The sequence below is a fragment of the Triticum aestivum genome, chromosome 2B, assembly GCF_018294505.1.
Source record: "Triticum aestivum cultivar Chinese Spring chromosome 2B, IWGSC CS RefSeq v2.1, whole genome shotgun sequence".
Classification (NCBI taxonomy): domain Eukaryota; kingdom Viridiplantae; phylum Streptophyta; class Magnoliopsida; order Poales; family Poaceae; genus Triticum; species Triticum aestivum.
The window spans coordinates 708665378-708679516 of NC_057798.1; the positions used below are offsets into that span (position 1 = coordinate 708665378).

General features: G+C 44.1%; 1 protein-coding gene across 5 annotated transcripts; it reads left to right on the forward strand.

The window, feature by feature from the left end:
* The first annotated feature begins 967 nt into the window (after positions 1–967).
* LOC123046868 (importin subunit beta-1) lies at positions 968–5410 on the forward strand. Of its 5 annotated transcripts, none has more exons than XM_044470306.1 (4): positions 1001–1164; positions 1243–1470; positions 2193–4818; positions 4909–5410. In XM_044470306.1, exons 3-4 carry the CDS (start codon positions 2216–2218, stop codon positions 5114–5116), a joined length of 2811 nt encoding a protein of 936 aa, XP_044326241.1. In that variant the 5' UTR covers positions 1001–1164; positions 1243–1470; positions 2193–2215; the 3' UTR covers positions 5117–5410. The 5 variants fall into 5 exon arrangements, with proteins under 5 accessions (XP_044326240.1, XP_044326241.1, XP_044326242.1 ...); XM_044470307.1 differs by having other exon boundaries at positions 1243–1465; XM_044470308.1 differs by having other exon boundaries at positions 1021–1164; positions 1238–1470.
* The last annotated feature ends 8729 nt before the right edge of the window (positions 5411–14139 follow it).

Consider the following 14139-nt stretch of genomic DNA (forward strand, 5'->3'; position numbering starts at 1 on the left):
ACCAACATGTTGCACGACCAACACACACTTTGACCTATGTCCCCCTTCAAGATGTTTATGAAAATTAAACGAGCGAAGGCGAGCAGGAGGTTCCCTCGCGCCGGAGGCGCCGTGTCACACCACAAGGGACAACGCGTCGTACGAACCAGCACGCTGCACGACCAACATACACTTCGACCTATTCCCCCCCTTCAAGATGTTTATGAAAATTAAACGAGCCGAAGGCGAGCTGGAGGTTCCCTCGCACTGGAGGCGCTTTTCTTCAATTTAGTAAAGTTATACACCCGTGCCTCTCCTAGTGTTCACCTGTGCCTATAAAGAAGTCACACGATTGAACAATTCTGAAGACTGCCGTTTTACATTAAAAAGTTGCTTTTTTTTCCTTACTTGAAAGGTCACATTTGATAGTGTTGGTAGTCCCCGCCCGTAACTACCCCATAAATCTCCATTACCCGGAAATATAATGGGAACAAAAAGGGAAACCAGAAAGGGAAACAGGGAACCAACCGCGCGAACTGGTATATTTTTTGTGTTTTCGCGCGGAAAGGGAAAACGAAAAATTCTGATAGTTCGAGGGTCAAACTGCAAAACGCACGAAACCACAAACCGGAAAGGGAAAACCGGGAACCAACCACGCCACCTGGTTTTCCCTGGCGGGAGCGCTCCGCGCGCGACACTTGTCACGCGCGGAGCGCTGCCGAACCGCTTGTTACGAGCGCTCGCTCGTTAACTAGTTGCTGTCAAAGATTGTGAAATCCAATGAAAACCGGTGAAAACTGTAAACAAAAAGAAGGAAGAAAACCAAAACAACCGGGCAACGATGGTAGTGTACGACCGAGCGACCCCTAATGGGCTGGCACATATGCTCGGCGCTGCTGGGAAACAAACGCGCGGTGGGGGGAAAACCCAGCCCGCACCCCTAAACAGGCCGAAACCAACAAAGTGAGCAGCGCTTCGTGAATCTTAAAGCAACATCCATCCAACGGCTCGGCTCGTGACTGAGACTCCGTATAATTTAGTTAGGGCTTCCCTTGGACATCCGCGAGCTCTTGAGGGCTTACGACATCCGCTCGCCGCCGCGAGCTCTTCAGCGCTTCACTGCCATCGAGCTCCCGACCTAGCGGAGGCGCACGAGTAGAAACGGCGGCTTCCTCCTTTCTGCCGGTAAGATCTATTGGATCCCTAACTCTAATCGCCGCCTGGCTAGCCCCTCACCACTCTCATCTCTAATTGCAAGGCTAGGTCTTCTAAGAAGCAACAGTGATGATCCCACATGACCCTAAGTGACCAGCAGCAACAATCTCATCCATGTAGCTGTCAAATTTAAATTTTCTGGATCTGGGAAGGTTAAATTTTCTAGATCCGGGGAAGATTGATTTGTTGTTGCTTCATGGAGGTGGTTGTGCTCTTTTGGTTTTGGGGATAGTTAACCTGTTTTTCTCTTCTTTTTCTCTCTCTCCTCACGGTAAGGTAGTTGCCATTTCCTCTTAAGGTCCCTCATTCTTAGTTTTGTGTAGCTTACATGCCCCCTCTTGGATTATTAGTTCTTGATTAATCATAGCTTGAGGATTTTTTTGGTGTAGCTTATATTGCTCCTCTTGGATTATTAGTGTTTGATCCTAGTTAGAGGATGCCCAGGCACTACCCTTTGGAACTAGGCTTTGGATCTAGAACTAGCCCATTTGGTACTTTGTATTTATTTTGCTTTAAAATATGTTTTATATCAAGTTTCACAGATATAGGCGTTTATCCATCAATTTTTGCTATAAGGCATAATGGTGGTATTATTGCCTTTTGTGCTGGAAGCTTTGCTCCTAGTTTTTTGTTTTCATTGTAGAATATGATTATTAGTAAGGGATACTATCTATCTTTATACTATGAAGAATGATCATTTTCTTTAGCTGTTTTTTCTAGTTTATACTTCACTATGATTTTTTCTTGTAAATTTTGCTCTTCAAGTTTCCTACTTTTGACTATGATTACTAGTTTTCTCCTAATATTTTAGTGCTAGTATTTTAGTAGTGACTTCAAGGCTCCTGCTAATGTAATTTTTTTGTTTCTTCTTCCAACTATGGTTACATGTTCTAATAACTAATATAACAATTAGTTCTCCATCCATTTATTTGGTTCTTACATACCATATTTTTGGTGGTTAATTTGTTGCTTTTTTCCCTATCTTTGATGTTTGCCAGGGGACTTGCCCAAGAGAGTTGATATGGATGAATCAATTGATATGAGTGATGCTCTGGCACATGCTTCCAACCCAGATGACAACATAAGGTCAATAGGAGAAGGCATGCTAAAGCGGCTCCATAATCTTGATCTTCCCAACTTCCTCCTACGACTATCATCTGAGCTCTTGAGGGAGGGGAGTCCAGAAGAGTGTAGGGCACTTGCTGCCATCACCCTTAAGAACTCATTGGACTCAAAGGATCCTGCACTCAAGGGCGCGCACGAGGATCTACTTTCTCTAAACTGGCTCAACCTCCATCCCTCAATCCGATCCGAGATTAAAACGAACTTGCTCATGACACTAGAATCTGATTCAAGGCAATCTCATTCAAGGTGCCCCTCATCAAAAGTTATTGCTAAAGTTATTGCCAGGGTTGCATGCATGGAGATACCCCGGAATCAATGGCTGGACCTTGTTGGTAAATTAGTGGACAACATGGCAAGTTCATCTTCTTCCCTAAAGCAAGCAACTCTAGAGGTGCTGGAGTATATCTTTGAGGAGAAGATCCCTAAAGTTCTTAAGGGGAATCAATTGGATGATGTTATGGCTTGTGTCATCAATGCATTGAAGAACCAGGTGCTAAGTTCTGAAGTCCATTTGGCAGCCCTTAAAGTTCTACTCAACATTCTTGAGTTAGCTAAGTTTAAAGGTCATGCTTGGAGAAATTCTATAGTGGCAGTTTGTGATGTGGCAGTAGTGACTGTTTGTGATGTGGCAGGAGGCCGGGGTGAATCTGGAGCGGAGATCAAAGAGGCGGCATTTGAGTGCCTTGTTGCAATGGCATCCACTTGTCATACCAAATTAGAACCATACAAGGAAATCATGTTGAGTCTTACATCCCAAGCTTTGGAAGGAGATGTGGAATCAGTTAAAGTCCAATGTATTAAGTTGTGGATGACTATTTGCCAAGAAGAGATTAATTGGGAAGAGGAGGAGGAAGAAGGAGAAGAAGAAGAAGAAGAAGAAGAAGAAGAAGAAGAAGAAGAAGAAGAAGGGGCATCTAGCTTTATTGATACTCTCTGTTCATTTGTTCCACTTCTCCTACACACTTACTTAAATGAAGAGGGAGATTTAAAACAGGGGGACATTTGGAAACAGGAAGATGAGGGAGATGGAGACATTTCCATGACTGCGGAACAAGAAGAGGGAGATGGAGACATTTCCATGACTGCGGAACAAGAAGAAGAGGGAGATGAAAATGTGGAACAAGAGGGAGTAAACCTTGAAGGCATTTGGGAACAAGAGGAAGATGAGACTCTACAAGGCATTTCCATGACATGCCTAGGCCTTGCAGCTCGAATTATGAAGGGTGGAATTGTCCCCCTTGTGATGCATTTTGTTGTGGAAAACATGAATGGCCCACATAAGGTAGCAGCATTGTCTCCATTAGGTTTTATCCTTGAAGGTCCCTCTGTCAAGCAACTTGCTCCTGTGGTTGATTTATTGCTTACCATGATGGAAGATGGGGAGGAAGGTGTAAGAGGCAAGGCTGCATGGAGTCTTGGGCGGCTGTTTGAGCTTGTTGGTGCAAATAGAATTATGAGAAATAAAGTGGTGACCCTGGATGGGATCATGAGGGTCTTGATAGAGGGGAGCAAAGATGTCCCTCAAGTGTCCACTGAAGTGCATGGAGCTCTATGTTTTCTTGCAAGAAGTTATGGAGAAGATGCGAAGTCAAAGTCAAACTTATCTCAGCTTTCACCTTTTGTTCCGCCTGTTATTGATGCTCTCATTTGTGCTTCAGATCTGGCTAGGGAGACCCCTTATAGGCTTCTTGCATGTCCTTATAAAGCATTGAGTGAGATTGTAAGAGTCAGTCACGTTCAAGACTTGCAAGTCTGTCGGGCACTTATAGGTTTGATGTCTCATATCATGAGAAGATTGAACACTGTGCTTCATGGTCATGGTGCAATTTCATCTCTTAAGAGGAAGAACCAACTTGAGGTCTTGCTGTGTGGTCTACTTAATGTCTTAATCCACAAGCTTGGAAGCAGCAAAAAGTTTACACTTAAGTGGTCTGCTAAATGTGTGTTGCTGTTATTGTGCCCTCTGTTGACCCGTGACAGTACTAGTGCGCGTGATGGAGCAGCCCTTGCCATTGGTGCTCTTGCTCATGCCATTGGTGGTGATTTTGGGCAACACATGCCTATGCTGCTACAATATTTTAGTGTGAAGCGACTCTTTCCAGTTTATCTAGAAGTGATGTGTGATATTTGCCAAGTCTTGGGAAAAAAGGGGAAAAAGGAAGAAGTGGTGCCATCCTTTGATCATATTATGGATGTTCTGTGCCAAGGTATGACAGAACTGACGCTTCAACCTCCAATTCTATCAAGCATTGGACAGATTGCTCTTGCTCTTGGTGAGAAATTTGAGAAATACCTGCCTCTAGTTATGGAAAAGCTTCTAGTTGTGGAAAAGCTTGCTCAGCTCAAGTCAGAGGATAAGGATGAGGATCATAGTACCAAAGTTAGGGAGGGAATATTTGAGGCCTACTATGGCATAATAGGGGGTATAACTGACCCAAGGTCTGGATTCAAGGTAGGATTGGCTCTACTTGACTTCAGTGAACAGGAGAGGAAGAGAAGGTAACAGATGCCTTGTATTTTTTTTTTTGGTTGGACACGTATACTCATATACTCATTGACTGATTGTCAATTGATTTTTCTTTCTTCTAGGGACAGGGACGGAAGGACCTTGACAGCAGGAGTTCATGCCTTGTCTCAGCTTCCTCCTAGAGTGGAGGTTTGGTCAGAGGGGTTTATTCGATTGATGCAGGAAGCAAGTATTTATGGTCGAGTGCAGGTGACAGAAGGACAGCAGAAAGCAAGTATTTATGGTCGAGTGCAGGTAACAGAAGGACAGCAGAGTGGGGGCTTGAGGTAGCAGAAGGAAAGCAGGGGTGAGAGAAGGTAACAGAAGGAAAGCAAATATACCTCCGTCTGGAATTAGTTGACAACTAATTCGGAAAGGAAGGAAACTGTGCTTTATTTTGGTTGTGGGGTCTGTGAGAGAAGGTAACAGAAGGAAAGCCAATATACCTCCGTCCGGAATTAGTTGACAACTAATTCGGAAAAGAAGGAAACTGTGCTTTATTTTGGTTGTGAAAACTGTGCTTTATTTTGGGCTGTGGGTTGACTGTTGGAACTGCCTTTATCCTCTAATTAATTAGAATTATTATGGTGGAGTTGGCTATAGCCTTAGGCCATGTCTGGAGTCTGGTAATAGTAGTACTAGTAGTGTTTTTTCACCCCCAAGGGGCCCCAGTCCCTAGTCTGAGTATTATTTGGACGAGGGTGATTGCTACTACCAGTATATAGAATCACGCCGGCATGCACACGCACCAGCGCATGCACGAACGCACGAAACAGGAGCACGCACGAGCTGGCGCACACACACCAGGAGGCCCGTACGGGACACCTGTGCAGGGTGTTGAACTGCACAGGGACCCCAGTTACTAGGGCCTCCGATTTTACACACGGTAGCAGCACTACACATCCAGGTGATCCTTAAATAGAAATACTAACGAAATTGCTGTGCACACGAAACTGCACACACGTCGTGCAGCCGACAGGCATATCCAACGATGGAGCATTGCTGTTGCCGGCATCAGATGGCCTGAACTTCAGCGTCGTCCACAAGTCGTCCGTGTGCATCTCCGGCAAACACCCCAGGGCACTCGTGTGTGTTGCTACACGGACGACATTTCGCGGACGAAATGTAGACGACGCTGCATATCTCACCATCCATGCGTCAGACCAAAGTGCAGATAGCTGTTGGATTAGGCATCGTGCAAGTATCGTCCTAGCATATGTCGTCTATGAAGTACTAGTTTCGGGCACTCGTCCCATTACGCTGCGCTTGGATTGGCCTTTCCCAGTGATTTACAGATGTAAAATATACCCTTGTAATAGAATACGGGCGGCCCCACTTGAATGATCGTTTTTGCGTTGTAAACTTTACGCGTGGTTACAAATTACACTTGTATTGCCTTGGTATTCCGCAGGTTTCCAAAACACCTCTCGGTCGGTCGTTTTCCCCCGTATTTCTCGCTCGATCTCGATCTCGGAGGACCGGAGCCACAGGGGAAGGGCCGACGACCACGAGCCTGGACCTGGCGGGGCATCTAGCTGCCTCGCGCTGGTCTACGGTGCTGGCGCCGCCGCACAGCTTGACCTCTCGCCGGCCGGCGAGTTGAGGCGAGGACGAGCAGGCGGCTTGCGGACACCGTCGAGACCAGCAAAAGGCCGACGAGGGCGGCTTGGTCGCCGCCGGGAAGGGCTTCCGAAGGGTGGCCGCTGGCATTCGGCAATGGGGCGGTCGGGAAGGTCAGCTTCGTCCCCGGGTAGAGGGCGCCATTGGAGACGGGTGCTCAGACGAGGAGTAGTAGATGGTGGTGGCGGAGGGAGGAGGAGGAGGAGGAGATGGTGGCGGGGGAGGGCAACGGCGCCGCCGGCTGCTCCTGATCCATCTGTCTTCTTCCAGCAGTCAGCGGAGAAAATGGGAAGATACAGGATTACAGGAACATCAAGGGCCTCTTTGATTCGTAGGATTTTGAAAACGTAGGAATAGGAAAAGTGTAGGGTTGGAGTGGCATGCCCATTTGAATCCTATAGAATTAGCAATGATTGTTTGATGCCACGGGAAAAACAAAGGAATTGTAAAAAAAGGTTGGAGTGGATGTTAAATTTCCTATGAAATGTAGTACAAAAGATTCCATAGGAAAAATTCCTATGGGATACAATCCTATGAATCAAATGACCAATATAGGAAAAAATCCTAAGGACTTCAATCCTCCAGAAATCCTATAAAATTCCTTTGAATCAAAGAAGCCCCAAAACTGTGCGGCACAGGATTACGGAGGGAAGAACTACTCGGTTGTAACATTCTACAGGGCTTCCAAGTAAAATCCGGTTGTAACATTCTACAGGGCTTCCAAGCGGGGCCTTAATCCGCCGTGATGGTGGACTGATGCTTGTACGGCTACGACATTATGGCCCGTCGCCGTGCGCCCCATCCTCGACCTAGCATCGCGCGTATTGTGCCTGGTTCAGGGCGGCAGCGCATGGGAGACCACCCTCGCGGACAAGATTGCCGCCGTCGACGAAGAGCCCCCCGAAGAGCTGCAGCCAGGTGAGTGCCGGAGCGCGGCGAAACCTCGCCTAGCTCGTGCTAACCATGTCCTCGCTACGCCCATGATCGTCTTTTTTCCCCCGCCGCTCTCGTTTGGACTAGCTTGTGGGACGTGCAGCTGCTCATCTGCCTTTGCTCTAAAATCGACAACCACGTTATGTGCTCGGAGGCTCACCCAGGCAGGGCTCAACCTGCTGGTGCCCTGGTCGTCACCGCCGCGTGTGCACGATGCATTCCGTAGTATTGGCCCACCGGAGCAATTCCCTTTGCGAACAAGAGTTTTTCTTTTCTCACCGTAAGTTTTTAACCAGAAATGCATGTACTACCTTTATATAAAAATCGACGGTGGGATGGTTTGAATGGATGACCGTCCAAGATGTGGATGGGTATGACAAACCCTTGTGATGAGCTTTGTAACATCCCAAAATTTTCCAAATTATGGAATGTTAATAATAAGATATGATTGAGTGATTTGTTGTGTTTGTCAAAAAAAAAAGTTTTGAGACATGTAAAAAAAACCAATCAAATTGGATTTCTTTGTTTTGGACTCCTATGAAATATTCTGAACCACCTTTAGATTTATGGAGTGAGAATAAAATTACTCTCTCAAATATGGTGGATATATATTTCATAAACGAGTTATTTGAAATTTGGAGTTCTTTTAATTTTGGAGTTTCATTGAAGATTTTGAATTCGTTTAAATATTTCCGATAAACAAATATTATTAAAGAGTGGAGATAATATGACTTCTCCAAAATATTATTGGAAATATTTAAATGCAGCCCGTTTATCAATTTGGTATTTATAAACCCCCCCAAAAAATGTATAAACTTGAAAAGGCCATAAAAACATTGTTTATAAATGTACAACAAAATATATTGTTGTTGTGAGTATTTTTATTAAGCTCCAAATAATGATTCTGTAGTAGTCAACATTTCTTATTGACATTTTCCTCTAGCATTCCTGAACTTTTTAGAAATCAATAAATAATACTAAACGTGTCCTAATCCTAGGCTATTGGGCTTGACCCATCTCTTCCTCACACATTTTGTTTTTGTTCTCTGTGTTTCTCTTTCTTCCACATGGGCTGACCTACCTGGCCCATCTCCCTCTCGGTCTTCTTCCACCTCAGGATCACTTACACGAACTAGAACTCCATGGATGCCTGTACCTCTTCCTCCCGTCCTCTCCCATTCCCCGCACCCACTGACCTCCTGAACGGAACCACCTCGCCTCCCTCGACCCCTTCCATCCCTCAGTGCGCCTTGGAGACTCCCATAGTGGCCATTACGAGGCAGCGGAACAGCCACCATTAAACTCCGTCTTCTGCTCGAATTCTGACCTCCCCGAGCCCTATAAAAAGCACCCCGCGAGCCCCTCTCAGCCCTCGTCCGAAGCCCTCTCCTTTCGGGAGCTATCTACTTCCCCATCCCGATTAATTGCTCGTCGGAGTTCGGAAACTCCGGCGGCTGCTCCACGCCGCTACGGGACGAGGCCGAGCCCGGGACATTGCCCAACGGACTTCCCTCTTCGCCGTCCTCCTTTTACTTGACGCCAGGGAGCTTCTTCCACAACTCCGGCGACCTTCTTTTCCAACTCCGGCGACCAACTCCGGTGAGCTCTCTCTAAATCCCGTAATTCTTTTATTCAGAAAAATATCCAAACTTCGGAAATTCGTATCTTCCAAACCGTATGTCCGATTTTGACAAATAAGATATCTCCGGATTCGTTGAAACCTGTACTTTTATATGAAATTATAAAATCTCACTTTTGGACAATTTAAAATTTAGTTTTAATTTAAACGGTAAGATGAGTATTTTCACTATATCTTTTATTCTGTAAATCATATAAAAATGTTTTATATATGAAAGTTGGACCTTAGGACCTCCATTCTGTTAGAACTCATAGAATATTTTTTCAATGATGTTTAGTCACTGTTTTAGCATCATCACCTTAATTTGACTTTCTTTAATCATAATTTAATAACTTTATTAGATTGAATTTGATTCTTCAGTAGAAATCCTTAGATAGATGAGACCTCTCTGGTCATTCGATATCACCACAAAACTTTGAAGTTGCAATATTATGGATTTAATTCTTTTATCTCGAAACCTATGCCATACCATTGCCGTTTACCCAAGTCAAATATTCCGAATAGTCTTGTGATAAATTTGTCGTATGAACTTGGTCTCACAATCCTTCAAACCATAATCCTCACTTAGTATCAATATTATCCGACCCTAGAATATGACTATGTCATATTTTCTTTCAAGACCACACTTGATCCTATATCACCCTTAACAATGCCCTAGAAATTATGATAGTGGCAACCGAATAATTGTGTTGTTATTTGGATCTTTATTTGGATTTTTATTGTATGTTGAATGCTTGCTTGCACCATTGTTATGTGAATGTGGATATGCCGAGCGTCTTACTTGAGTTATTTATCACGTTAGATTACGACAAGTGCGAAGGTGAATTCTACGAGGAGATAGAACCTTGTTACTGCGAAACCAAAGGCAAGTTGCAAACTGATCATGCTTTGACCTATATTTTCATACTATGCATATCTCTTTAAATTTTAATGCTATGCATGTTTTATAAAGGTTTTATAAAGTATTATTTATAGCAAGAGTCATAGGTTCAAGACTGACCACCATGCTTGGCCACGCTTGCACAAAATGGGTGGGATGAAAACAAAACTTATTTTAAACCTTTAAACTTGCTCTCTTTTTGGAGCAACGTTTGTGAAACTATTTTGAAAAGAATTTTTTATATATATTATTTTTCATCTACTCCCTGGGCGGAATGGTATTGACGGGAGCGTCTACAAGTGATTGCGCCCATCGGGGTCTTGCCGTGAATGCGCCCGACTGGGGTCTTGCACACAGGTTTTTGGTGGGGACCGCCGTCCAGGGGAATGAGATCTTTCAAGTACAGTTTATGTAGCTTCCAATACAGCCACATGCTACTATGGGCTCTGGCTTAGCTTAGTACTAACGGGAAACCCTTACCTCATGACCGCCATCGGAGAGGGGCTTTCATTGCCCAAGTTGCGGGCGGCTTGGTCAGGTATAGGGGGCTGTTATGGAAAGGCTTCGTCACAATCTCCTCCTAGTCGTACATCCAAGTGTGTAATGATAAACGGGGTTGGCTGTGTCATGTGGGGAACGTGTACGACCTCTGCAGAGGGTTTAACCTAATCGATTAGCCGTGCCCCCGGTTACGGGCAATTTGAGCAACTGAAGACTTGGACTGAAGAAGAATCTCCCCTCTCTTTTCTAAAAATCTGTTTTAAGGGTTAAAGTTGAGGAATGAGCACAGTGAATGTGTTTCACTTCAACCTTATTTATATTTTAAAACTATTTTGGAGAATGAGCACTGGTGCGTATATCCAAGTGTCTCACTCCTACCTTTTATACAAAAAAAACTATTTCCATTTCAAAAGAAGTTTACAAAATTTACTATAGGAGAAAATTGGCTTTATGCAAAGGAAACCTCCACCAATACTTACCCTGCATATATAATCTGTTATACTTTCCTTTGCAACTTGCGAGTACATTCCACGTACTCATCTGCACCTGTCATGTGCAGATCTCGACAGATTAAGAGACGATAGGGTTATGGTCTACACTCAACGAGCCCAGTGGCGTTGATGGAGCCTAACTTAGTGACCACGTATAATTCCAATGTATTATCTGCCAACTTGAGCTCACTACTAGGGAAAACCCTAGCAGTAGCGCGTGTTTTGTGCCTACTAGTAGCGCGGGAAGCCGTGCTACTAATAAGGCGCTATAGCTATTGCTTAGCAGTAACGCGTGCCATCACGCGCTACTGCTAGTACAAATAGCTGCAGCGCTTGTTTAATACCGCGCTACTACTAAGTTATCTACTTGCAGCGTGTTTCCTTAACATCGCTACTAGTATTTTTTATTTTTTTTTATTTTTAGTGTATTTATGCGCCATCATACAAATATTGGTACAATACCAGCTGTTATGAGGTTTACATCATTATGTCCATAACAGTGTATTAAATAAAGGTGGATTAGGTTCAAGTGGAGGCAATATGTGGTGCATGTCAAAAGTATACTACTAATCCAAACTTGATCTACTTTGGATTAGTAGTACTTTCGATGTGCACCACATGTTGCCTCCACTTGAATCTAATCCGCCAGCACAAGATATTTAATCATCATCATGGTCATTACCACCAACATTATTTATTTAATCACCACTAACACTAGTAATAATAATCATCACAGTCATTACCACCAACACTAGCTATTTTATCATCATAGTAATAGTGTAGCACATCATCATCCTGAAACTCATTTCTAGCCAGCTACTCACTCCTGCTACTCACTCCTGCTGCTCTCTCTTAGGTAAAAGAACATAAAACATGTGTAGCTCTCCTCCTTGATTAAGTTGGAGCATGCAGATGAATCTGTCTCCTAATCGTGGAAGGCGCCTCTGGTTGCTGCTCCCTAGTACTTCTCTGCGCTCCCCCGACACATATTTGGTCCAGTCTTGCACTATTAAGCATCCGTCGCTAATCTTGAATGCACTAAAGTAAGCTGTAGGATATCTTGGCCGTAAGTTGATAATACTCATGATACCTTTAGTCTCGATCCCATAAGGCACAACATTCATCGGGAGTCCCTGTTGAAGAACATCGTATGGTAACATACTTAGCAATGAAGTTTAGCTTCAAAAATAATGTATGGAAAAGATGCAATGAGGATAAAAAGTAAAAATCTTATCATCCTTCCTAAATGGATGTGACCGTAGTTCATTACGAACACTATTGGTCGCACATTTTCAGTACTAAGATTTCTAAATGCAGGAAGAAAATTTGTCTTGACAGTATCAAGATCCTCAAGCCATGAAACATAATGATTGAGCTCCTCGCAGTTGAGTTCAGCCCCAGGACAGTATACAGTCCTGTCTACCAAGCGCTGGACATGTTTGCTTGCACGGAAATAAGCTGACAATACAAATTAGTTGTCAACTATTTTTGAATAAACAATATCAAAGACATAAATATGGTTGAGAAACTTACATAATGGTATAACTGGAGGCATTTGCACATTGACTCAGATGTCGGTATTACCTTCAATATCATCTTTCGGACGAATATCAAAGGTGATAACCATATCAGGCTCAAATGCATAAGTCTTGCATAGTGCTCGCCATGTTTTGCATCCAAAATAGGTGTAGTCGTCTGAATTGTATAACTTCGCATGGAAAATATAACCATGCTCGGTCTTCAAGTAAACTTTCTTTTCCTCCATACTATGACTGAAACCTATCTTATCCAATACAAAAACTCTTGCATGGCAGGGGATACGCTAGTAGAATAGTAAAAAATATAAGTTAAAGCAAATGAAGCAGATGTCATGCTTAATTACGAAAAAAGACTTGTCGTTGTGACTTACTGTATCCACTTCGAAGTTCTCGTCCAGCTTGATGCTGAAGCGCCTATCATCATCTAGAAAGATTCCATCGCACAGGCCGCGTTCGTCTTCGCAGTATTTGCAAATACCGAAATCCTTCTCGTCGTCAGACATTTCCTATGTTCATAGTTAAAACATTAATTGAAAATCGATCGAAGACAACTACCAAGATACTCAACACACAAATCTGGGGCACTCGATATTTCCTACATATTCTAGCACAAGTCATGCCAAAATTCACGGAAAAATCCGGCATGAACTTTGCTAAAATAGGACATATCGAGCGCCTGAAATTTGCCGGAACGGAAATGAATCAACACTCCGGCAAAACATAGGCCACTCGAAGGTATAACCTGCAAACATGACCGGCCACTTGGATATTGAGAAACACAAGATATAGATTTCAAAATATCTTATAGGACTCAAATTAGCATGCATTCAATAAGCAAAAGTAGATCATCTCATGCGTCAGTACATCGTCGAATATTATCACTAATACATCACGAATAGTGTCATACATATAACATCACTAATACAACTAAAACTCTAGCACACGACGGGTATCGGCGCGGGCGGTGGACACCCACAGAGAAGGCACCATCACGGGATCATAGCTCCAGTGAGATCCCCGGAGAACCTGCCAGGTATTGGAGAACGGCCTGTGCTCCAACGCAAACAAGTAGCAACGGACATGTGCGTCCTCCTCACTGACACGGTGACGCACCACCTCCGCGGAGTCCTCGAGCCTCTGGATCGTCACTGGCCCAGCGACCGCCACCAAAGAAGGTTCGGGTCAACGACAGGCTGGCTCCTCACCAACCTGTGCCCCCTGGTAGGTAGCGCCTCCCAGTACCACCCCGGCGGAGCCTAGTCCCGGACATGGCCGATCTGGTCAAGCAGGTGTCGTCCTCCGCCGACTCGACGACGAGGATGCAGGATAGGCATCGTCCACGTCGAGGCGGGAAAAATTGCTTTAACTAAAAAATAGAAACAAGTTCTTACTAACTAGTTCTATTAATTCAACTAGTTCTTACTAAAAATAAACTTACTATAAATAAAAATATTCTAGTACCTAATTAGTACCTAATTCTTACTAACTAATTAGTACCTTGGAACTACTGCCCTAATTACCATCTAAGTAATTAACTAACTAGCACTAAAAATAGCCTAGGGTTCATACTAACTAGCACTAAATACCTAGGGTTCATACTAAGCAGAGAAGAGGGATCGGAAGGGGAGAGAGGGATCGGAAGGGGAGAGTGCTTACAGAGGGTGGGGAGAGAGATGGGGTCGGGGGAGACGGCGGCACCGAGGCGCGGCGAG